At 41.6% G+C, this 26903-nt stretch overlaps 1 protein-coding gene across 4 annotated transcripts; it reads right to left on the bottom strand.

The window, feature by feature from the left end:
• Positions 1-450: 450 nt before the first annotated feature.
• Positions 451-26697, bottom strand: cxxc5a (CXXC finger protein 5a). 4 transcript variants are annotated; one of them, XM_058416265.1, is made up of 3 exons: positions 26179-26697; positions 17087-18177; positions 451-1664 (listed from the first exon to the last, which is right to left on the bottom strand). In XM_058416265.1, exons 2-3 carry the CDS (start codon positions 17936-17938, stop codon positions 1623-1625), a joined length of 894 nt encoding a protein of 297 aa, XP_058272248.1. In that variant the 5' UTR covers positions 17939-18177; positions 26179-26697; the 3' UTR covers positions 451-1622. The 4 variants fall into 4 exon arrangements, with proteins under 4 accessions (XP_058272248.1, XP_058272245.1, XP_058272247.1 ...); XM_058416262.1 differs by having other exon boundaries at positions 451-1667; positions 26179-26690; XM_058416264.1 differs by having other exon boundaries at positions 451-1667; positions 26175-26690.
• Between the last annotated feature and the right edge of the window lie 206 nt (positions 26698-26903).

Genomic DNA, 26903 nt, shown 5'->3' on the forward strand with positions numbered 1-26903 from the left:
ATTGTGTTTTTTACCTGTAAATGTCAGACTGTGTCACGGAAAGAGATTTATTCCTGAAGATTCCTTGGTGGTTCTGTACCGCAGGAGCATTTTTTCAGCTCGCCTGGTGTGGATGTGCTGTCCTCGTGCTTTATTTAGAGCGATACGCTTTCTTTTATACGTCCTATACGCTGTAAAGCGGCTACTGCCTTCCCCTTTCCCAAAATAACATCACAGACCTTGATTGCATTTCAGAATGACAGTTTCTTGTCCAATCGTGGATTTTTATTTATTTATTTATTTGTTTTTCCTTATTGAAAACTGAACAGCCTATAAGATCGGTAAACATTTCCATACTCTTGTGTTTTGTTTGTTTTTTGTTATTTTGTTTTTTTTTCTTTTTCGTTTCTGATTGTTTCTTAAAAAACATGCAAGTAGACAGACGTCAGAGCTGTAAATTCTTGACACAAATACATGCATTTGTTTTATTCACAAAACCAGCCCATACTTCTAATTCCAATACAAACATCGCTGTTCATTTTTAAAAGATGTAGCTACTGGCAATGTCATGGAAAAAAAAATAAAAAAAATAAAATAAAGTAACCAAGAAAACAAATAAAACTTTTAAAAAAAATAAAGAAAATAAAGGAGAAGAATTTCAGTGCGTTTCATTGGGCAGAGCAAGTGCTGTCTCCGAGCGCTTAGGAGGACGAATCCGCACCGGCGCAACGGCGACGTCAGAACGAAAATATGGCCACAGCAAAACAGTGCAGACCTTAAATGTTAGGACAGACGGATGGTTTGGCGGTCAAGGAGCTTCCAGTAGTAGTACTAACCCCACATGTACAACGGTCATCATCTATCCTGACTATACACTATACCGTGGGGTCTCGACATATATATTTGTTCTTTTTCATTCCATTCAGAAAAATGGGATTTTTACATCTTGAAATTTTTTTTCTTCTTAAATGACAAACATTGATCGTTTTTTTCCCAAAAAATAAAAATAAAAACAAAAACAAAAAAGAAAAGAAACAATCAATAAAATACAGAAGGTTTAAGTAAGAACAATGGTGCTAAATTACAATAGTGCTTGCCATGAGCCACTAGTTTTAAAATATAGCTGTAAAATTTACATTCTCTACACAAGTACTGTATCTTTCCACACGTGAACGACATTAACACCAAACACAGAAAGTTTGTTGATTGTCCACACTCAGTCTGTCATTTCTGTTTGGCAATGAAACTGTTCAAATGTTTTTTAAGCGAGAGAAAAAACCTGCTGGAAAAAGGACAAAAAGGTACCAAAATGGAAACATAGAAAAGGGAATGAAAGTTGCCGTAATTTTTTTTTTCTTTCTTTCTTTTCTTTCATTATGTTTAATTTTTGGTTCAAGGAATAAGTAGGTGCATCCATTATTCGATTGATTAGGTTTTTGTAAGCGTTTTGCTTTGTTGTGTGTGTGTGTGTGTGTGTGTGTGTGTATGAAGTTTCTGGTGCTTGTTTCCTTTTTTTTTTTTCTTTTCTTTTTTTTACGTGGTTTGTATGTTTGCTAGCCAGTGTCGGTGCTGGAGTCGGTCCAAGCGAGAGTTAGCATTGCACTTGATGGCAGAGCTTTGGGTGGAGGTCGGAGGTCACAGCCCTACTGGAACCACCGGAACGCCGCGCCCGTCGGCAGCATCACCTTCTTAGAGAAAGAAGACACAGGAGGGAAGAAAGAGACGGGAAATTACAATTAAGATATCATAGGTTATCATTGAGTCATGCACACTGACACACAAGCAACTGTAGTTTTCCTGCCTGTGCTTCCACTATCCAATTCTTCTCTGCTGGAAAAATCTCATCTGTGCTGTCCTTCTTGTCCTTTCTCCCTTCCCCCCCTTCCCTCAGCTACAGGCCACGGCCTTGGCTCCACGTGAAACCCGATACGGCACATTTATTATTTAGTCACCACGTAGTCACGTCCAGCTCTCGCCCCACTACCTCACACTCATGACACTCCCTCACGTTATCAGTGTCTCTTTGTCTCGCTCTGACTTTCCTTCCGTTCTCGCCAGAGTCTTCTTCATGAAGCTCAGACGGACCGGGACAAGGCCGTGGTCAGCTTAACGAGTGCAGCAGTGCTGTGCGTAGGTGTGTATAAAGTATACAGACTGTGTGTAGGCCCAGTATTGAGATTTGAAGCTTGAGACTTGCATTTTGGACATTCATGAAGTATTTAACAAGCAAAATAAGGAAGGAAGTACTCAATTTCCCATGGAATATATAGAATATCTGCATATTTCGGCATTAGAAATGGACTGTATCAATACTGACTGATCAAACGTAAGGAACTTTGAGCTTAGGTTTCCATTTCAAAGTACAAAATATAACTCCTGATGTTATTAACTATCCATTCAGCTCTGTTGACAATGTCTGTAAAGAGCTTATATGAAAGAGTTTTCAAAGCTTTATTAATTTATGTTCAATTATCGATAAAACTATTTGACGAACATATCCTTCACCAAGATATATTATTATTATTATTATTATTATTATTATTATTATTATTATTCTGAATTATTTAAAAGAATTTAGAAACAGGCTGCACTCAGGTTCTCAGGCCTTGGGTTCTTTAAAGAGTACAGTCTTTTCAGGTCACTTCTGCAATATATATATATATAGTTCCCGAATGACAGGATGAGAGTAAGGAAAATTTTAATCTCACAGTTTCTGAATGTACTTATGCTAAAAAGAAAAAAAGCATGACTCGGATTCTTTAGCCGAAACAGAAAGAGTGTGTGTGGTGTAGCGCTGATAACCTAGGCATTATGTAGGTGCAGTATGTTGTATTGTGGCTGTGCGAAAGGTGCAGTATGTTGTAGTGTGGCTGTGTGAGGATGCAGTATGGAATATTGTGGCTGTGTGAAAGGTGCAGTATGGAGTATTGTGGCTTTGTGAAAGGTGCAGTATGGAATATTGTGGCTGTGTGAAAGGTGCAGTATGGAATATTGTGGCTTTGTGAAAGGTGCAGTATGGAATATTGTAGCTGTGTGAAAGGTGCAGTATGGAATATTGTGGCTGTGTGAAAGGTGCAGTATGGAATATTGTGGCTGTGTGAAAGGTGCAGTATGGAATATTGTGGCTGTGTGAAAGGTGCAGTATGGAATATTGTGGCTGTGTGAAAGGTGTAGTATGGTGTAGTGTGGCTGTGCGAAAGGTGCAGTATGGTATAGTGTGGCTGTGCGAAAGGTGTAATATGGAGTATTGTGGCTGTGTGAAAGGTGCAGTATGAGTATTGTGGCTGTGTGAAAGGTGCAGTATGGAGTATTGTGGCTTTGTGAAAGGTGCAGTATGAGTGTTGAGGCTGTGTGAAAGGTGCAGTATGGTGTAGTGTGGCTGTGTGAAAGGTGCAGTATGGTGTAGTGTGGCTGTGTGAAAGGTGCAGTATGGTGTAGTGTGGCTGTGTGAAAGGTGCAGTATGGTATAGTGTGGCTGTGCGAAAGGTGTAATATGGAGTATTGTGGCTGTGTGAAAGGTGCAGTATGAGTATTGTGGCTGTGTGAAAGGTGCAGTATGAGTGTTGAGGCTGTGTGAAAGGTGCAGTATGAGTGTTGAGGCTGTGTGAAAGGTGCAGTATGGTGTAGTGTGGCTGTGTGAAAGGTGCAGTATGGTGTAGTGTGGCTGTGTGAAAGGTGCAGTATGGAATATTGTGGCTGGGCGAAAGGTGCAGTATGGAGTATTGTCTGTGTGAAAGGTGCACAATAATATAGTGTGGCTGTGTGAAAGGTGCAGTATGAGTGTTGAGGCTGTGTGAAAGGTGCAGTATGGTGTAGTGTGGCTGTGTGAAAGGTGCAGTATGGTATAGTGTGGCTGTGTGAAAGGTGCAGTATGGTGTAGTGTGGCTGTGTGAAAGGTGCAGTATGGTGTAGTGTGGCTGTGTGAAAGGTGCAGTATGGTGTAGTGTGGCTGTGTGAAAGGTGCAGTATGGAATGTTGTAGCTGTGCGAAAGGTGCAGTATGGTGTAGTGTGGCTGTGTGAAAGGTGCAGTATGGTGTAGTGTGGCTGTGTGAAAGGTGCAGTATGGTGTAGTGTGGCTGTGTGAAAGGTGCAGTATGGTGTAGTGTGGCTGGGCGAAAGGTGCAGTATGGAGTATTGTCTGTGTGAAAGGTGCACAATAATATAGTGTGGCTGTGTGAAAGGTGCAGTATGAGTGTTGAGGCTGTGTGAAAGGTGCAGTATGGTGTAGTGTGGCTGTGTGAAAGGTGCAGTATGGTGTAGTGTGGCTGTGTGAAAGGTGCAGTATGGTGTAGTGTGGCTGTATGAAAGGTGCAGTATGGTGTAGTGTGGCTGTGTGAAAGGTGCAGTATGGTGTAGTGTGGCTGTATGAAAGGTGCAGTATGGTGTAGTGTGGCTGTATGAAAGGTGCAGTATGGTGTAGTGTGGCTGTATGAAAGGTGCAGTATGGTGTAGTGTGGCTGTATGAAAGGTGCAGTATGGTGTAGTGTGGCTGTATGAAAGGTGCAGTATGGTGTAGTGTGGCTGTGTGAAAGGTGCAGTATGGTGTAGTGTGGCTGTGTGAAAGGTGCAGTATGGTGTAGTGTGGCTGTGTGAAAGGTGCAGTATGGAATGTTGTAGCTGTGCGAAAGGTGCAGTATGGTGTTGTGCGGCTATGTCCAGGTACACTAGGCTGTGACGGACTGGGTGTGGGTGTTGTATTACATATTCAGGCCGGTGTAACCACGCGGATTTACACTGTGCACAGATGTACTAGGGAGTAATGAGGCTGTGTGTACATGCTGTATTGAGTATTCAGTCTGTAATTGTAGTATTAAGTATTTATGTTGTGCGAAGGTGCAGTCTGTTGTAGTTAAGCTGTGTGGAGGTGTAGTAGGCTGTGTGTAGATATAATATTAAGTTATTGAAGCTGAAGATGAAGTGCGGTGTAGTTTGGCTGAGTGTAGGCGCAGTAGGCTTTATTGGGGCTGTGTGTACATGTAGGCTGTACATGTGTAGATATAGTGAAGTGTGGTTGTAGCAAAGTGCATTAGGGTGCACTATGAGTGTGTGTAGGTGTCGTAGGGTATACTGAGTGTGCGTGTAGCAGTGGCAGGTTGTAATGTGGCTGTGTGTAGATGTAGTGTTGAGGATTAAGGATGTGGAAAGTTGTAATAGGGTGTGTGTTTAGGTGTACTAGATTGTACTGAGACTGTGTCTAGTCATGGTAAGCTGTACTGAGGTTAGGTGTAGTATGCTGTATTAAAGTTGTGTGTAGGTGCAATATTGGGTTTTAAGGCTGTATGGAGTATTGTAGGTACAGTATGGAGTAATGAGGTTATGTGTGCGTGTATTGAGTATTCAGGCTAAGATTGCATGTTGTAGGGTGCACTAGGTGTGTGTGGAGGTGTAATATAGCTTACTGTGACTGTGTCAGTGTTTGGTAGACTGTATTGAGGCTGTATCTAGATGTAGTAGGTTATGTTGAGGATGTATGTAGGTGTGGTAGTCGGTATTGAGACTAGGGCAGGGCTTGTGTGTACTGAGGCATGGCTGTGGAGATGAGCTGTCGCCTCCCTCCCAAAGGCAACACTACTGCGGCAGAGAATCTCACACATTCACTAACACTGCCCCGAGCCAGGAGGAGCTCACATGTCTCCTCTTGCACACACACACACACACACACATGCATACAGAGAGTCAAACACACTCTAGCCCACACAATCTCACTCTCAGTCAGAGTAACCCACATTCACAAATAAATACACAAACACACACAAGCACTATAAACTTTACTCGCGTTAAATTTGACTGCACCGGCTGGAATTATCAACAGGCCGTGCTAGGCTTCTACTGACCTGATTTGACTTTAAGAATAAAAAAAAATATATGCCTGACCATCAAAACAAAATCTCCCTACAAGAAAAGAGCAAGAAATGAAAACACTTCATTTGTATCCTTAAGTTTATTTTGTCAAGCACGTACACGATAATGGTAACGTTGTGGATTATGGGTTTTATGTCTAAATCTCATTTTATGTCTAAATTTTAATCCATGGCTAATGAATTTTCTTCCTGCACTTTTTCAGCCACTACAGTATTTGTACCTCAGCAAGTTATCCAAAAGTAATTCAGCAGGATTCATTTTTCTAAGATGATAAGTCAAAAAAGAAGCAAGGTAGCGTAAGAGATCATTGCTAGAATGACCTACTAACTCATTTCACATTGCACATGACACAAATGAGCCTTGACATGCATGACGTAACTGAGAAAAGAAATCAAGGACTTGTCGTTCTGTCTGCTGGAACCAGCGTCGTCTACTTATGATTTATTTGTATAAAATGAAATGCGAGGAAAAAGAGGTATGTCCGTCTAGTACCATGCGGCCGAACCTATTTCTAAGACATCACAAATCATCACGTTGTGTGAAATCGCAGCGTCAGGCATCACCGTGTTACACATCAACCACTGCCGCTATGTCAATAGCGACCTATGGACCAGCAAACACTTAAGAAGTCAGCATAAAAATGCCTTACGCTCTCACAAGACTCACTCACTAGTGAAGCCCCATGACCCATGCTCTTTGACCCATGCTCTTTAAAAATAGCAGAGCCTGTCACGTAGCAGCAGTTGCTTCCCTATCCCACTTGCCCATCCTTTCCTTCCCCCATTTTAATCTCCCCATTGATTTAACAATGAAAATAATAGCGCTCCACCTGCTGAGAGTGGTCTCCTACCCTTCATCCCACTCGCACCTCTACAGAGACTCTATTGAGCAGTAAATAAATGATGAAACATCTTCATTCATACACAGACAAGGAGCATGTCGGAAAGGTCTAAACATACTTTGGGTTGTTTTATACACGTGCTTAAGAGGATGCCCTTTTGCTGTCTTTTTCCCTGTGGTCTTTGTACAGTCTAATCTTACATCAGTCAGCCTTTCTAATGCAAGTGTCAAGACACAAAGCCAGACACATAAACAGAGCACCGGTTCCTGAATATCTACACTTGAACACAGTTGAGAAAGTAAGCACACATCGTGAAATTAATGTACAGTAAAACTCAGCTAACGCCACACTTATACAGACTTGCACTCATGAAGAGAAGTGTTAAAGGAAAGTTGTGGCCAGTGTCCCCCAAATGTGGATGAGGTTCCCTTCTGAGCCTGGTTCCTATCAAGGTTTCTTCCTCATATCATCTCAGGGAGTTTTTCCTCACCACTGTCACCTCATGCGTCTCATTAGGAATAAATGTTAGGGATAAATACTAACTTAACTTTAAACTTCATCATTGTTTCTATACTTCTGTAAAGCTGCTTTGAGACAATGTCCAAAAAACAGTTGTGTCCAAGTATAGCTGAGGACTAGGAGAAGATTTGGAGATAAGCACTGGGTCTAAGAAATGGGATTAAGCATTGGAACAGATGTAGGTATAAATTTTAGGATAAATGGTGAGGGGTTACTATTAGTATATAATTTGGAATATGTGATCAGGGTAACCATTGTGTTACATGTTGTGGTAATAAGGGTAATAAATGTTGCGGCGATAGAGGTAAGCACTGGGGGTTAGTGTTATAATAAGTAGATAGGTATTTAAAGAAAATCTCAATTTAAGTGTTGTACAAGTGTATGGCTAAGCACTGGGATATGTGTTGGGATAAATATGTCAATGATTGGAGCAATTAATACTTTAATACATATTGGAGATGCATTGATATAACTGTTGGGATAAATACTGCAGTAAGCATTGGGATAAACATTGAGATATGTTTTGGGCTAAACACTGGGATAAATGTTAGGGCAAGTGTTTGGGTAAGCATTGGGATAAACACTATGATATGTATTGCGGTAAGCATTGAGATAACTGCTGGGATAAGTGTTGGGATAGGTTTTGGGATAAGCACTGGGATAGGTTTTAGGCCAGGGATTTAGTTAAGCATTGAAATAAACACTGTAATACACATTGGAGTAAGCATTGAGATAACTTCTGGGATAAATATTGAGAAATGGGATGAACTTTGGGATAAGTGTTGGTGTAGGATATTGAAGTAGGTAATAATGGTACAATACTGAGTAATGATCCATGCATGGCAAGTGCTGGAATACGTTTTTGAGCATGATAACTTAAGTTTCCAAAGTTTTGGGATAAGCATTGGGATCAACTTTAGGCCTGATGATAACTGGTGGGATAAGTTTCGATATAAACTATGTGATAAGTTTTGGTATATGTGTTGGTGTAAGCATTGGGAATACATTTGGGGGGAGTTTTAATGTAGGTCACAGAATGACTGTTGGGGTAAGAATAGGAGTAAGGATGGTAAGTACTGGGATAAGTGTTGGGCTAAGTGTGTGTCAAGCAATTCCGGCCAGTTATTATTCTCCTGCGCTTCTCCTATTGCTGTTAAAACGGAGTGATCCCAAAATAAATTCAGACACATCAGAGAGGTGTGAGGTGGCGCACTGCACACCACCCCCTCCTCTCACCATCACTATCTCTCTCTCACATGCTTTTTCTGTCTGTCTCTCTGTCTCTCTCTCTCTCTATGTCTCTCTCTCAGTGTTTGTATATCATGTCAAGATAGCCCTCACTTAGGCAACAGTAACACACGATGAAACCTGCAGATCCACCAACCCCACAAACATTGCAACACCCACATACTCCCTCTCTCTCCGTCTGTTCCTCTACTCACCCCCCCCCCCCCAACACACTCACCTACACATGGTACTATACACAGGCCAGAAATGTCACTAGCCCACGCTCTTACATGGTTTCACAAACACAAGAATCCATATGGACCCATGCAGGTGAGGAGTGTGACTTACGAACAGGCTCCTTGGTTCATCTAGGGCACTTTCACAGATGCAGCATTTAGTCTGTCCGAATCAAACCCTGGTGCGCCCTCAGTGTGGTTTTTTCGACAGCACAGCAATCGCACTCGGGTGGGGACTAAGACCGCTGTTCTTTGTGAAGTCATCTAAGGCAAACTTTGAGGGCAATGAGAAAACGATTCAACCCTGAACTGACCCAACTACAGGAAGTCAGCAAACATGTGTATTATGGGTTGCAAGGGCCATGTGTTCTGAATATTTGGTCTGTCGAGCAAAAAGAGAAAGTAAATGCTGGATGTGATACACAAAATGTCTTTTTTATTATTCTAATTAGTATCTAATCATTTATTTAGTGTCAAGAGCCTGTAGTGCCTGATTTTCTGAGTAAAGGTTTGCTTTTACCTGTATTATTTTATTTTTATTGTAATTTCATTTCTTGAATCTATTCTTTTGACACAAACACTTGAAAAAGCATCGAGTACATGACAAATAAATAAGTATTTTAGTTTGAAATTTTATTCAACTCCGTACCAAACTAAACATCAGCCTATATCACCAGTTTAGCTCTGACGATCCACCTTTACACTCAATATGTAAACATTTCCCTCTGTCAGATATTCATTTAACATAAAAATATTCCCACATCCACATCAATCGATACACTGTGTGTTTATCCACTCTGAAATTTCAGCTTCCAATGATCTTAATTAGAGTCTGTGTGTATGCCAACTGTATCGCTCTGGGTTTGTGCCGGAATTAGTATTTGTTTAGCAAAACTGGCGTTTGCAAGCCAAACAATTATGCATCTTGTCAAAACACATGCTCAGTCTGTACAGTTTAATAATGGAATTACTCTAACAGGTAACGCTTCCGATGAGAGTGTGGGAAAAGCTGAAATTACAGCGAGGAGGATCCACGCAAACCTTCTACACCTGTTCTGCGCTTCACAGCCATGTTGAGTAAAGCGACTGAAACGGTTCAGTCACCTGTTTGTACAAAAGGCTGGTTGCGCGAGTTTAATTACTGTAATGTAAGATGCCACTATGATCCCATTGCACACCATGACCTTGTTTGACTCCATACACACACAAAGTGGCCCCTTAAGCAGTGCTACAGCTTCACGCCGTACCCAATTTTCCAGCTATTAGAGCAGCTTAGGAAATGAAAGCGATATTAGAGCAGTAAGTCTGTCTGTGCTACATCGAGGCACCATCCTATTCTCTACAAGGTCTGAAGACTGAAACGCATCTAAAGTTGTTTGCTTAATGGTCGTCATCAAAAAAACAAATCCATCAAAGTCCGAGGACAAAAAGTAAAAAAAGTACAAATTTGCCAGCACGTGATTAAAAAGCCTGCACGCACAAAGCACTCTCTAATTCCAGACCTTTTGTTATTCGCATGGCTTTGTATTAAGAGTATCAGAAGATCTCCAGAGACACATTATTTTATCAGGATTCTGCAGCGCAACCCTGTCTTGACACAAGATCACCAAAGTGATGCATATTTAGAAGTAGCCTGATGTTTTTGTGGCAGGCAGAATTACAATGTAAAGTGCTGAGACAGCCTTATCGTCCCATGACTGGACAGCCGGCCGATATAACGCTCACAAATAAGTACGCAAAGTAAAAGTAAAAGACATTTCTAACACAGGTAAAGTGTCCTTCACAACAACCTGAGTGCAAGCTTTAGAAAAAGAACTTACTACACTAATAACACCCTCACAAAAAAAAAATAAAAACCTGTCCGGCTCAGAAGTACACTTTAGAAATATAGTCATTAAAATGCTTTAAAAAAATCACATTATTTTTGCATTAATGTGTGAAGCGCATGCCTGAGACATCATTTTTCATGAGTCATCTATTACGGATTATGAAAACTGTAAAAAATATTCAATAAGCCGCTTGGGGTCCGCAATTACCCCGATGATATATCTGGAATATTCGACATGTCACATTTTCAACAGTTGCATCATACAACTATCCTGAGTTTTTACATTCTTTTTTTCTTTTCTGATTTTCTATGATATTGTGATATTGATACAATTTGACCCTATTTCACAAACCATCCACTGAATGTAAGTTAGTAATTTAAATACACTGACCAGGCATAACATTATGACCACCTGCCTAATATTGTGTTGGTCTGCCTTTTGCTGCCAAAACAGCCCTGACCCGTCCTGCACTGTGTATTCTGACACCTTTCACAACCAGCATTAACTTCTTCAGCAATTTGAGCAACAGTAGCTCGTCTGTTGGATCTGGAGATGCTCTGATTCAGTGGTCTAACCATCACAATTTGGCCCTTTGGTCAAACTCACTCAAATCCTTACGCTTGTCCATTTTTCCTGCTTCTAACATCAACTTTGAGGGCAAAATGTTCACTTGCTGCCTAATATATCCCACCCACTAACAGGTGCCATGATGAGGAGATCATCAGTATTATCAGTATCATCAGTATTCACTTCACCTCTCAGTGGTCATAATGTTATGCCTGATCCGTGTCTTTAGTGCGGAATGCCTTTTAACTACATTTTGTGTACTTGCTAATTAATACTACTAAATACTAAACAACTCAAACCTAAAGTTGTCTTAGATGGGTAAATGCAGTAATGTTTGAATGCATGATTTATTATATTACACACAGCTACGCACTGAGAGAGAGAGAGAGAGAGAGAGAGAGAGAGATTAAAAATGCTTGAAACAGTAAGAATGAAGTACTTTGAAATCATAAAGAAGAATAAAAAGGCTATATGAAAACACATAAAAAAGACATAGTAAAGAGCTTCCTATTTGCTAAACAATTAAAAGGCCGCTCCAGACCTTCTACCTCTATTGACCTGAACTAATCCATTTTTCAGTCTATAAACTCCAAAAAGGCCATTATTTTATTTTCTTCCACCAAACGCAAGTGACACTTGCAAACATAATTACAACCTTTCCTACTTCTAACCACATATCTATCTATCTATCTATCTATCTATACATATATATATATATATATACTGTATATAAGGGGGAAAAAGGAAAATAAAATTTTATATATATATATATATATATATATATATATATATATATATATATATATATGTGTATATATATATATATATATATATATATAATTTATCTTCCTTTTTTTGGCAGCGGGGGGGTTGTATAATTTAAATAATTAGATTTTCTTTAAAAAAAATGTAATTGTTGTGATGTCAGTAGGATCAGTAGGCATTTAAGCACCACAAAACATTTAAAAAAAATCTTTTTATAAAATAATTAATTGTGCCAATTCTGCAAAAATCAGCCATGCATTATACAGTACGATTACGCTGTAGATTACACAGATCAAATTTATAATGCAGATGTAATAATGTCCTTTTAAAAATGATATTAATTCGCTATTTGAATGACACGAGCCCTTTTAATACGGTCTGAAAGGAGGATAATCCCAAGAGGCATGTTAATATACCGGCATCCCATCTGTATCAGCGCGTAATTGTTGAAAACCATTAATTAGTGCCAAAACGATGACGCATTACATAGCTCATGTTCTGGATGAGAAGGTACACTTGCCTTAGTGCCTTAGCGCCTTCGTGTATTCACTACCTTTTTAATACTAATTCAACTTGAGTTAATTCACAGAGAGGAGATAATGCGTAATTTGCATATCAAAACTGTTGAACCTGTTTCATTTGAATAATCATTCATTTACGCGCTCGATGCGTTGTTATCCATTTACAAGGGACTACAAAATGCAAATTTATTGCCTCCTATAATAAATAACAGAAGAAATGCGATGATCTAAGAATAAAATTAACACTTCCTAAGCATGACATAAGAGGTATACTGTATAAAGCCAGTATGTTCAATTAGTCATACTTCTTTTCTCCAGTTTAATTGTTTTGTTCGCTCTATAATTTAATTCTACTTTTAAACATAAATGGTTACTTATTCTCCAGTAAAAAGCTCTAAGCACTTTCATTATTACTGCAGGAATGGACAAATCAGTACCTCAGGACAAGCAAATTTTGTGTCTGGGCTATTAATTTTTTATTCATAGTTGCCCAGTGGTCAATTATTTTCAACCACCGGAAAATAAATGACTGTCCTGAATGAACATCGGCAAAAACAGAAGTTTGTATTCGGTGTGCATGTTTAAACTTCACACTTCAACACACTTCACCTCGCTACTGTAACTATGGCACATGATAATCGCATCGCACGCATGAGCCGAGACATAACGTGGCTGACTGTATCTGACTGATTTTACTAAGTGTAATCGGTCAGCCACAGGCCACACGTACTGTATGTGGAAATACTGATGATGTCAGGACAAAAAAAGAAGCTAGTATGGTCTTTTATGTGTGATGTGAGGACAGAACACAGCTCATAGCAGAAATGTTTGCCTTACAGACTTTATACTGATGATGCAAACACAATGTGTACATGATCACATACACTGACCAGGCATAACATTATGACCACCTGTCTAATATCGTGTTGGTCCCACTTTTGCTGCCAAAACAGCCCTGACCCATCATGCACTGTGTATTCTGACCCCTTTCTATCAGAACCAGCATTAACGTCTTCAGCAGTTTGAGCAACAGTAGCTCGTCTGTTGGATCGGATCACACGGGTCAGCCTTCACTCCCCACGTGCATCAACGAGCTTTGGCCACCCATGACCCTGTCGCCGGTTCACCACTGTTCCTTCCTTGAACCACTTTTGATAGATACTGACCACTGCAGACCGGGAACACCCCACAAGAGCTGCAGTTTTGGAGATGCTCTGATCCAGTGGTCTAGCCATCACAATTTGGCCCTTTTTGTTCAAACTCAAAGCTCAAATCCATTTTTCCTGCTTCTAACACATCAACTTTGAGGACAAAATATTCCCTTGCTGCCTAATATATCCCACCCACTAACAGGTGCCATGATGAGGAGATAATCAGTCTTATTCACTTCACCTGTCACTGTTCAGAATGTTACGGCTGATCCGTGTATGTTTTTGTTCCACAGCTCACTATGTTATTACATTAGCTACAACTTTGTCGCTTAGTCAGTTTCTGCCTAACCACAACACAGGACCTAGCAGCACACCAGAGCATGAACGTGCTCTGTGGGCTAGCTAATAAATGTATGATTTGTCCATCCAGTCACTGCAACACTAAATCAATAGAAATCAACTAATTTTGACAAGCTACACACTTATTACTTTGCCTACTGAATCATTCAGTGACATGAAGTAACAGCTAACTGCTGGGAGAAATGACAATGTAGAGAAGCTAGATAAGATGGTGCTACGCTCTTAATTCATACTATATATACCATACTTAGCAACATTAACATTAGGACAAGTCGACTTTCAGTCAGCGTTATGTTACTTGTATAATGTGTGAGCAGTCTTAGAAACCAGGTGTGTGCTTTGAAACAGATACTCAAACGAACAAGCTTTAAGGCACTCATTACTCATTCCAAGCATCCTATATGGAAAACATCTGGCTATCTGACATGAATTCTGGTATTTTCTATCATCCTCACAAGCCTTTGTGACATTAATGTTACCTGCCTGTTAGGATATCTTTCAAATGTTATTTAGCCTTATAACCAGCCTCGGAGGCCAGACGCATTCATTTTTAAGCAAACGCGAGCAATAAAGCATGCATTATCTGAAATGGCAAATGACTCCCTGATCAGTCTGACATTGATCCAGGTTATATGTGAGGAGCTTTTGGGTGATGCTTCCATATTCATTAGGACAAAAGCTGTTCTACTTACGACCAAATTTGGCAAAATGGACCCCTGTTTGTTACCTTAGGCAAAATGTTAGGCAAAAATAAAAACAGAAAAATAACTCAAAAATTCTCAAGTTAAGTAGGTAACATTACTAAAAGAAAAACAAACCATGCTAGCTTTCAAGTTTGCTAATCGGTTCACTAGATTAAAGTAACTTAGACATGCTAAGTCTGTTAGTTTGGCTATAAGCTAAAATATCTATAATATCTAACCTAGCATACATACTAGCATATACACCGATCAGGCATAACATTATGACCACCTGCCAAATATTGTGTTGGTCCCTGCCAAAACAGCCATGACCCGTTGAGGCATGGACTCCACTAGATCCCTGAAGGTGTGCTGTGATATCTGGCACCAAGATGTTAGCAGCAGGTCCTTTACCTCGCAAAATAAAGCTCTTAAAGCATACTCACAACACTTAAATGACACTTTCAATAGATACTGACCATTACAGACTGGGAACACCCCACAACAGCTGCAGTTTTGGAGATCCTCTGATCCAGTGGTCTAGCCATCACATCGTCAAACTTACGCTTACGCTTGTCCATTTTTCCTTCTTCTAACATATCAACTTTGAGGACAAAATGTTCATTTCCTGCCTAATATATCCCACCCACTAACAGGAGGAGATCATCAGTCTTATTCACTTCACCTGTCAGTGATGTTATAGCTGATCGCTGTATGTATAGCATACATCAGCAGTAAGCTAATCTTTAATTGTCTGTTTTCCAGTCTTATTCCAGTGCACTATTTGCAGCTAGCTTGAGTTAGCTTAAACTGTTCCTTTTTTGCTGCTGTGAGTACCATTTTTTTGTGCACTCCTCCTTCCCCATGACAAAATCAAATTGACTATCTAGCTACAAACAAGTTCCCGGCATGTGGAACGTGTCAGTGTATGATTTCAATCGATTTCTATTCCTTTTACACTTCACTTTTATGTGCCTAAATGAAAACATACTGACAGCAAGAAGCACATGAAGCAAGGTCTTTTACAGCGATAACTGGAGTGAAGCACAATAAAATTGAAGCTAACGGACTTCATGAACATGTCTGGTGTGAAATGACCTGATAGGAGCCAGAGGACAAAAGAACACCTCAATGAGAGTGAGTCAAATTCAGACAAACCACCCAAAAGCAAGGAGCAATCAGCTGCACAGATGGTACTTTAAGGACAATGTTATGATTCCTTTAATATTTAATTTTTTAATTTCATTTTATTCTTTGAATAGTTATGTTTATTTTAAACATTTGCAGTTCTGTGTTATGTTCTCTGCTTCAAAATTAGGCTACTAAGTAGTTTGCTAAAACTGTTAATAAACATAAACTAAAACATAAAAAGAAGGAGTTCTTATTTTAACCATTTCACGCACTGCTAACAAATATCGACACTGTAGGGACTTTGCACTTCTATAGCCATGAAAGAGGAGCACTCGAATGAAAACATATCCAACAGTACTGTTCTTTTCATTCTTCACACAATGCTGCTAGCCAATTGCTAATATGCTAACACATGGTGCCCTACCTAAATTTCTAACTGCACCAAAATAAATGAAAACTTTAAAAAGTCACCGTGTCTGTTTCGAGATGCAGACGGCCCTTGCACAGGGATATGCTGTTGTGATGTAATTGCATTGTTAGCAGAAAATCAAACTTGATTTAACTGATCCAATTTAAAAGAGAATGCTGATTGTGATTAGAGCAAGATCAGCTTCATTAAATTAATAACTGAAGGACATATGTCATAGTATGCCAAACCAACTTTAGATGACCTCAGCAAAAAGTTTCGAGGACCATGTGCAAGAAAAAGAGAGAGAAACAGAGGACAACTGTGGCACCTGGTGCTCCAGATGACAGTCTTTTGGCCAGATGGACCATGTCAAACATAACTAACTATTGTGCATCCCACTCTTGTACTAGAAACTTCTCCCTACTACATTCATTATAAAACACATGCTTTCCAGAAGTCACCTGCACCACTTTATTACTTTTCACGCACACCTTTCACTCTTATCATTCCCATGGTCTAGGATTGGCTCTGGGTTTATTTGTAAACTGAAGAAGTCTACCAAAAGCTCTGCAGCATGCAATGTCAGTAAGACTGGCTGTGTGGAGAGAGACGTGAAGTACAGTGGGTGGACAGATTAGAGAAGTCCCCATGGTGCATTTCTGTCCTTCCACCCACTTCCCCAATCCTGCCACTGCCACCTGCCACCCCAAAGCCTCATCACCTGCCTCTTTAACCCCACCAATCTGGACCTCCAGGAAAGAAACAGGCTCTCTGCACAGTTCAGTTACTTCTACCATGTGAAGCTCTGCATCCAGACAAGGTACTATTCGCTGGAAATATAAGCAGTCACAACATGGACACACTACCACCTTGGCATACTGCATATTGTTTGAGAATTTTGGACAGTGTTCATTTCTTCTATACCACAAAAGTACCATAAATCTGAGAGGATACAAACTAAGACTACACCTTCCCGCCCAAAAAGGCAAGTAGTGTTTTCGGTCTTACCTCCAGTGCAGCAGATGGTTTCTTCTTTAGCTCCTCACACTTGCGGAACTTGCAGATCTGGTGACCCGTCTTGCGGTTGCGGCAGCTGCTGCATTGCTCACAGTTGATCCTGCGCCGGCAGGGCGCACACATACCGCAACGTTTACGCTTCTTTTTGCCGGCATTAATGGCGGAGGCCAGCTCACTGTGTGCTGGATACTCAGCCAAGCCGGCCATGTGCAGGGCACTGTCGGCGAGGAACACACCGGCCGGAGTCATGATGAAAAGCCCAGCCGGGTTGAAGGGAAAGCCACCACCTAAGCCATACGGGAAGTCCGTGTGGCCCCCCACGGTGTCGCCTGCTGATGCACCCTCCAGGTCACCTGACCCTGCTTCAGTGCCCACTCCACCCACTCCTGCCCCTGCACCCATGCCCCCAGGCAGCAGCATGTGCTCCATGCCTGCTCGCTTAAGCAGCGCTGCTGCCTGAGCAAAGTGTAGTAGGCCGTTGTGTCCTTCAAGCGCCTGTTCCAGGCTCCTGTCCGCTTTGGCAGGCACCAGGGCCGAAGCCGTGGACGACGGATGCTGCTGCTGCTGTTGCTGATTGTGCTGGCCAGACTGGACCTTCCCCTTGGCCTGGCCGTTATGGCTCAGTCCGTTGGTATTTTGTGGGCAGGCAGCAGTGTACTGGGAAAGAGTGCGAGACCTTTTCAAACTTTTGCTGAGAGGCTCGCTAATAATGCCGCTACGATTGCGGCGCTCGACTACAGGGCTGTCCTCCCTGCAGCCGCGCTGCTCCCGTTCCTTGTCCTTATCTTTGTCCTTGTCCTGGGCCTCGGGTGTCCGGCTGCCCTCCGGCCGTCCGCCAGACATGGTCCAGCCCCAGGGTGTGAGTGTGTGTGTATGTGTGTGTGGGAGGGTAGGGGGTGGGGTTGGGGAGGGGACAGGGGATTGGCAAGGGACGAGCCAGGCAGTAGTCTCACTCCACTGGGTACCCAAATGAGGGAGGAGCCTCCTCTTTGACAAATTGGCCAGCCAATGGCAGGCAGGCCCTTGCACCACAGAACCAGCTTTACACCTCAGCCGTCATCTTCCCACTGGCAAATGGTAAACTACCACAAAGAAGAACAGAGTGAGAGAGAAAGAAAAAGAAAACAAACATTAGTTGATCTACCATTCAACATAAACCAAACATCAAGAAACTTAACCAAACAACAAAAAACCCAAGTCTTCATTTGAAATATTTTACAGTTTTCTAAAGATGTTGTTAAACCAAAGCCAAATTAAAACTTAAAATGCTATTCTTTAGAATCATTTGTCAGCATTGAGCTTAGTTTAGCCTAATGGATGGAATCAATTTGTTAGGCAGTATTGAATAGGAAGGTTTATAGCACAGCAGCTCTTCAGTTGGCTCTGTCTCTCTGCCTCTGAGATGAGCTATCCCTTCATCATTCTAGGTTAAGCTAAACAAAGCTAAACAAAGGTACAACTGGTAAAGTCAGTCTTTAAAAGACATGACTCAGGACCGGGGTTTTTAAAAGCAGTATAGATCAGTGCAATATAGTAAAGGACGTATCATTTACTGTGCTTTTGGGTAAGCAGGCCTCAAAGCATAGCAAACTAGTAAACCATTGCCAACCTTCGCTAACTACCAAAGCTAACATTGAAAACAAACTTACACTGTATGTTTTTTGATAACAGTAGAAAAGGAGCGATTTGGATCATATTACAGTCACACACTGTAAATTATGATATCCTACAGCAATCTCCAAAGGTCATTAATTATTATCATCTTAAATAAAATAAATGTTTGTCCAAATTCTCACGTATTCTCACTCTAATGCACACTTTTTCCCGATGATATGCCATGATTTCATCTCTGTAGTCACGTACTAGGACTCCAGGACTCGTCCAGAGTGTAACGTCACGTCTGCACCTCTAGTGAGGTCATGCACGTTGTCTACCCATATTTCAGTGGACTGGTCCTGCGGATTGGTCAGTCACATTTCTGACTGAACTTCTTATCAGCTGATCTTTGAGTTGTCATAGAAACATATACAAACCTGATGTCAATAATTTGAACAAGCAACAAGCTATTTGCAGATGTTCGTGACATCTGTCTTATACGCATTGTCTGATCGCAAGCAAATTCATGAAAAGACTTGTTCTTGTTCTTCATCAGTTTAACTGCCATACACAATGACCAGAGACACGCACAAGCCCGCTGAGGAAATGGCCAGGCCTGGCCTTATAAGGGAAACAAAGGGAGGGGGAGGGAGGGAGGGCTAGGCGGGTGGGGGGTGTCTACGCAGTGTGTGGAAATTGGAAGGCCAGAATTAGTGGGAGGTAAAGCTTCAAAGGCAGGAGCGCAGCCCCCGCATTCTCTCCAGCTCAGGGGTCTGTGGCGCCAGTGGACCACAGCCAGTCCATCTCTCGCTCTCTCTCTCTCTCTATCTCACTCTCTCGTTCTGTTCCTGACCAGTGGCCACGCTGAGCCAGGCAGCTTCGCCTCCCGCCTGCCAAGCCAGCCCCATCACACACAGATCTCACAGGTCCATGGCACAACCCCACCGTCACATTTCTTATCCATTCAACTCGCTCTGTGCGCCAACACTTTCATTTGGATGCTCGAAACTTCAGAAAAATCACGTCTTACCCAGACCTTGCTAGCTCATCGCTGGCAGCCTTTGGGTTCGGTTTCATTCTGGCTGAGAACGACAACATGGCACATTTAAAATCCCTTCCACTCGCATGGATGTTGCATGGAGCCAACGATTGGCCACACACCATCAGTGACCAACCATCCCCCCAAACCATGCACCACTCTTACCATCATCTCGAATATAGCTGTTATCTGGGTCAGTCTTTTTAGAAAATATCAAATCTCGGTTTATTAGCTACTTCATTGGGAACTTGTGCCGTTAATAGGCTAGCTCACTTATTCCAGGCCTCGAACAACAGTACACAAACATACACTACTTTTTGTTCTACATACTTTAAGGACGGGATTAGATAATATCAGCTGTACTTATGGTTCAATCCTTTATCAGAAGACGTGTGGTGCAAGGCTATGGGGTGAAACTTGAGGGTGCAGTGCTGTCACCCCAACCGTACTTCATTAAACGGGATGACAAGACAAAAAAACAGGACATGAAAAGTAAACAGGAAGATAAGATCAACTGAATGAAAGCATTAGTTTTAATTATTAAAATGTATAGGCATAAGTACCTGGTTATAAAAAGGTATATTAATTTATTAATCCGTTCTCATACTCTGATAGCCTTTTAAAACAAAACAGCAGTCAGACAAAGACAAATAAAATTTTCATGGCGGAAAATCCAATTCACTTAAACGGGAAAGGGTTTATAACAAAACATAACCACTACTAAGAAATATTCAATAACTACATCAAAACTAATAAGGAAGATACAAATAAGAAAGAACGGATAATTATTAAAACAGCAATTGCCAACTCTGATTTTTTTTTTCTTAATGGTGTTTGGGGCAAATTAATAGATAAATAAATAAATAAATAAATAAATAAATAAATAAATAAATATAAACAGACTAGCTAAAAAGCTGTTCAATGACCCACTTTTCTATTTTTTTCTATTTATTATATTTTTGCCCATTATTTTCTTTTCCCCGGTTCCACATTGTGAAGAAAATCCAACATGATCAGTGTATAAAATAGTTTATTATATTCACGCTCGTAAAAATGTGGTCATAAGGTAGGATCTAACATAGATGTGTAAATATATAGCATAGAGACTATAGAGTCAATAGAGGCATTGTCTATCACCGGTCAGTTATTAAGAAGCACACTCAGCTGGGAGTCATTTTTGATTTTTCTCTATCCATTAACACTTCTTTTAGATCTGATTCTCACAGAGAGAGAGAGAGAGAGAGAGATTGCCTCTCAAAAGGGCTTCTTTTGGTATCATTAGCCTCCAAAGAGCACATGCTGCGTTTGTCAGTTGCAGTCTCTTTTTCATACATGTATTTAAGGATGTATTTTAAAGAAAACTGCTGGTCTTCACATCCTCAATGACTTTTTGCACTACGCTCACCAGTCACTTTACTACAAACACCCATACACCTGCTCATTTACGCAATTATGTTGCAGCAGCGCAATGCATAAAATGATGCAGATACAGGTCAAGAGCTTCGGTAAGCGTTCACATCAAAACTCCGAATGGGAAAAACTGCCTAAAAACTTAGTCGCTTTGACGGTGGCACGGTTGTTGGGTACAGACAGGCTGCTTTTAGTAGTTCAGAAACTGCTAATCATCAGGGGAAGTCTCTGGAGTTTACACAGAATGGATTAACTCCAGTGAGCATCGGTTCTGCGGGTCTCATCACCTTGCTGATGAGAGAGGTGATGAGAGACGAATATCCAGACTGGTTTGAAGTGAAAGGGTGACTCAAATGACCACTCTTTACTCCAGTGGTGAGCTAAAAGTCAACTCAGAATGCACAACAGATTGAATCTCGAGAAGGATGGGCTACATCGGCAGAAGACCACATCGCGTTCCAGTCGGGTCTGTCAGCCAACAACAGGAAGCTACAGCAGGAACAGGCTTACCCAAACTGGACAGCTGAAGATTGGATTAGCCGATGTTTTTCCAATCTTTAACTGTCCAGTTTGAAAAACTCTGCATCTTGTAAACACTCGGCTGTCACAGCTAATGTGCCCAAACAGTGAACCGGGCAACATCCTACACGATATCAGAGTAAGAGTACAGTATGTGTGATAGTGTCCATGCCTTTCAGGGCCTCGAGTTCCTCAGCCCACCTGTGCGCAGAAATCCAGCATGAGCTGAATAAATGCCTTTTAGCAGTTATTAACTGCGCAGTCATGTGGACCACCATGTGACTCATAGCAAGAGGTCGCAAAAGGTCAAAGACAAAGACAAGACTTTTGCACAGTAAAGTGTGTGCTTGGGATCAGGGAGAACATTTAGTCCTACAGAACTGAAGCAGCATGAGGATTTAACCCATGAATTGATGATTACATGAAGACGATGGTGTTGCTGAAGGAAAGAATTTTCTTTTTCTTTAAATCGAATGACAAAACAGGCTCGTTTTAATGCAAAAATCCAAAGAAAATGTGCGGGTTGAGTGACGATCGGTTGTTAAGATGCCAGTGAGAATCGATTTCGCTGAGTCTCACATATTGAGAGGCATGATTAGCAAAAATAAAATATAGAAGGGTTTTATATGAAGAAAAAAGTGTCGGTAGATAATGAAATTCAGTTTTATCATCAAATGATGAGCCAAAAAACAATAAAAGAATAAAAGTCGTGTTACCTCCAGCGATGAGTTTGGGAAACTGTCCTAGCCTAGCTTCCTGTTTACAGTCTAAATTAAATCAGTCTTTTGAGGATATACCGAGGATTCAGCTGCGGAGTGAATGATACAAGCTTGTTTTTTTCTTCTTCTTCTTCTTTTTCACGCAGCTGTAATTCTACGATGAATAACAGCGTTGTGACAACATTTACATTTAGCCTTTACATCTTATTCCAGTGTAAAAAGAAAAAAAAATGATGGCTGCATATTGATACTTGACATTTTGTTTACCTTATACAGATAGAAGATAAGCCAGTTCCTGGACGCTGGACTCTAAACTCAATTATAGACTATGTGAGCGTGTAAGACAACAGGACAGTGTGAGTCCAGCACTTTCTACAACTCATTACGTAGTACTTATAGATGGCTTTGTTACTTAAAGCACTTTGTCTTGTGTGTATGGTTGTCTGTCTATATGTGGCGCTGTGATGGACTGGTGACCTGTCCAGGGTGCCTGTCTTTGTGTGCTGGGATAGGCTCCAGCAAATACCCCTGCTTTATTCCTAATTAGGAATAAAGTGGGTATAGAAAATGGATAGATGAATGGATGGATGGATGGATGAATTTATCTGAGAAATGAGTATTAGTACCTAAAGAGCACTGTATGTTTTTTGTAATTAACTAAACCTGAATCTTTACTATTACTAAGCCCTCAGACTCAGTATCCAGTGTAATGGCCATGAAATGATTAATTTAAATGCTAAAATGTAAGAGAATATTCACTGACTTCTTGTCAGAGCCAACTGGGAATCCATTTTTGCCCTATTAAGTTTTGAAGAGCTGCATGATTACCAAAAAGATCGTATTTATCGGTGAAATAAATGACTTTGTTTGCGTCTAAAAGAAAATGGGTTAATGAAAAGGTTAAATAAAGCCAGAAGGATACGCTGTTGTATTAGCATATAATACGTCTAATTAGGCTGTGCGCATATTTACCATTATCATAAGAGTTTGGCAAACCAGGTGAAGTGGGCTAAGGTAACAGGGCATTATGTCACAACCCCTTCAGGCCAAAACCCAATTAAGCTGTGTCCAACAAAACCTTCAAGAATAAACTGTGAAACAGAACTAAAGTTCTAAAGTACTAAATGTCATGGGATTAACTCTTGAGAAAGCGCTCGGGACAAGAATGATGATGAAGCAAAAAAAAAAAAACCCAAAAAACCAGCATGATCAATTAGAAATCAATCTAACTTACATTGGTATTAAGTAGCTTTCACTGAAGAAAGAGAAAGACTTCCATCCAAACTAAATCCACACTAGCCTTTTAAATACTTTCATGGAATGGATATCTGTTTTTGGAAGTCTTAATGTACTTACTACGGTTTACATCAGCTATATTGTGTCTTCACACGAAGTCTGTTCGAAGGAATAACAAAGTAAACCACGATATAATAATCACCATGTGTGGTGCAAATATCCAGTTTCTAGGAAAAGAAAGTGGCTTATGATAATTTATAGCCAGTGAGAATTTTATCATAGGAGAGATATGCAAAGCTGCATGATGAATAGAGCTAAATTGATTTCCAGAAAGTGTTTGGATACAGTTATGTCACAAGTAACGCTATAAAAGATTATATATAGATATTTTTTTATCAAGATGTTGTGAAGACAAGACTGAGAATATCAAAAAGTGGCATAGGTTTCCACAGCGCTTCCCCAGTCTGAGTTAAAGTTCTAAGAAAACTTGGTAACTGACTATGCAGTCATCTAGTTATTTTAAAATTACATCATTTAAGGCTTTATTAATTTTTTCCCTTTAAACCGATTAACAATCAGCTACAAACTTCAGAGAAAATACATAATTATTTTATGTGAGTGTAATAGCTGCTGTATAAAACGACACATGTTGTAAGCATGTAATAACTCAGGTTATAGCTGTAGAACTAGAGCTGTAAGAGTTATTAGATGCTTCAGCATGAGTACATGCCTATAAAAAGCAGCCAGAACACTTCCGCAGAAACACTTCCCTTGTTTACTGTAGCAGTTTTTCAGCACTACACTGATCCCGTCAGAAGAAGCTGTTCGTAACCACAGCTCGCGCTTCCTCCCTGGAGGTGTGTGTGTGTCGGTAATTGGTCTTCCTCTGCAGGAGAGCCATCCCATCCGAACCAGACCCTCTTCACGCCCCATGCCATCCACGTACACGCGCCACATTAATCCCAACATCTCCAGCTTGAGCCAGAAATCAATAGCTGGTTGATTTAAGTGTGTATTCTTGTTTTGTGCTGTTTATCAATATCTCAATTTCTAGCATAGTTTAATGGCACGTGTGTGTGTGTGTGTGCTTCCCATACTGTAAGTGAGATTTAAAAAAACAAACAAAAAAAAAACAAATCAGCACATTTGCGGAATAAAATGACCAAAACAATAATGGAAGAAGAGTGCTGAGACGCCCTCTCGCCTGGGAGGCTGACAGCACCAGCAGGAGGAAAAAATCTACTTGAGGTTGCCTCGAGACGTCACGCAGGCAGATGCTTATTAGTCCAGGTAATGCGGAATCTAACGCATCACTCCCCTAAAGACGGGCGGTCACGCAGGCAGACACACACACACACACACTATCTCTCTCCTTCTCTCTCTCATGCCCCCCTTCTCTCACTCCCTCACGCTCTCAATTTCACACACGCACGCGCGCGCACGCACACACGCACACGAGCGCGCGCGCTCGCACACACACACACACACACAGCTCCCCGGCCACCCCCCTCACTCCCTCACACTCTCCATTTCTCTCTCTCTCGCTCTCTCTCTTTCTCACACACACACACACACACGCACCCCCCCACACACACACACACGCACACCACCACCACCACGCTGATGTTAAGGAGAAAATGACGCGCGTTCAGGCGTCAGCAACATCTGCACTTTCACCATCCAGTGTAAATCCCGTGCGCCTCAAGTTAACAAATTAAATGAAAAAAAAAAAAACTTGTCCAGTAATGACCAAAGTTGACTGAGTGATGTCGAGTGATGGAACAACACAGACACACCACACACCACACATCCTCAACTTCGACACACGCTCAGCAACACGTTTCCTCTGCGCTGAAGCAGACTGCGTAATTAGTCGGAAAGGCTCAGTTGCACAGCTTCCTGCGTTGTATAGCTTTCAACACAGCACAGGTGCGCTGCCATAAAGTTCCGCTGCCATAAAGCGGCACATCACCGTACGCACCAAAGCCCACCTGTCCACATACGCGGGGAATGTATCCACGCGCTTCCGCCGCCAGACACCTCATCGGAACGGTGATACGGCAATAACGCACCGTGTCCTCTGGAAGACAATCCACGGGGTGATTAAACCTCGCGATAATAATTACCCCATTATCCGTTCCCATCAAACGCGGGATTTTAAAGCGTTCTGAAATGATCTCGGACTTCGAACAGCCAAGACCCGTGTAGGAAATGACTTTCACGCACAGCCAGGAGAGAGAAATGCATCAGGTAAAAACCCAGGCAGCGAATCCGAGTGACATTAAAAGCGGCACAGGAAAAAAATACCTTTTGTCTGGGCTCGGTGGTGTGAAAGCGCAGTGCCGGCGGTCGGTGTAGAGCGGCGCGACCGCGAGCGTTCGGCGGAACCATTCTCTCTTTCACCCAGACCAGTTGATCATCAGCAAAGATGACACGCCAACTTTTGAGACTTCAACAAACTATCATCCCCTCTACTCCCTGTCCACCCGCCCCTTCCATAAATCTGCATATTCGCAAACGCGTCCCCCTCCTCTTTCTCCATTTTTTTTTTAATTCGCACCTACCAAGACGGCTTCGAGCTGAGGGGAGGGCTCCGAGTGTCCGTCCGAGCGGTCCGTCTCCGATCCCCGCCGCGCCGATCCACGTCAAAACGAAAGCAGCAAAAGCTCACGGTGCGCTCCTGGAAAACGTGGAGCCCCCGAGCGAGGAGAGAGCGCGCCGAACCGGGCGGCGAATCACGGTCAAAAGCACTTTTTCTGGACGCCTGAACGCGTGGGCTCTCGAACCTCTCCGCTCTCGCAATCCCACCTCTACATCCCCGCTCACGGAGACGAGCATGCAAACACATTTCATAGATTTTTGGAGCTTCACGTAAAAACCGAACTGGAGTTTCCCACGCGATGCGCGAGGGCGGAAAGGGGAGGGAAGAAAAAAAGAAAAGCAAAAAAAACAAAAACCCCGCACAAACCGTGACAAAGACGTCGCGATTTCTTAAACGTTGCTTTTAATTTTTCAGTCAAATGGTAAAAGGTTGCACTTCTTTTTTTCTGTCGCCCAGGGACGCGGTCAGCGCATGGCGCGCTATTGTTTCAGCTGTGTGGGAGCAGGAGCCGTTTCTTTCGCCTGCCAATGCAGTACACACAGCCTATGGGCTTTTTGCTCCTCTATGAGCAAAAGTTGATATGTCCTCATACCTCTTTAAGACTGAACTTTCTTTGAACACATTCATGTTTACAGTCAAACAATGTCAAACACAGATGCACGTGGTTACACCGGTGGCGCTATTAAA

The sequence above is a fragment of the Hemibagrus wyckioides genome, linkage group LG18 (assembly GCF_019097595.1).
Source record: "Hemibagrus wyckioides isolate EC202008001 linkage group LG18, SWU_Hwy_1.0, whole genome shotgun sequence".
NCBI lineage: Eukaryota > Metazoa > Chordata > Actinopteri > Siluriformes > Bagridae > Hemibagrus > Hemibagrus wyckioides.

Bases quoted from the DNA above. Each gene is read 5' to 3' on its own strand.
- cxxc5a (XM_058416262.1), bottom strand. From the start codon at position 17,938: ATGTCTGGCGGACGGCCGGAGGGCAGCCGGACACCCGAGGCCCAGGAC. The intron at 1,668-17,086 runs GTAAGACCGAAA...TCTTTCTCTAAG, and splicing joins AACCATCTGCTGCACTGGAG to AAGGTGATGCTGCCGACGGG.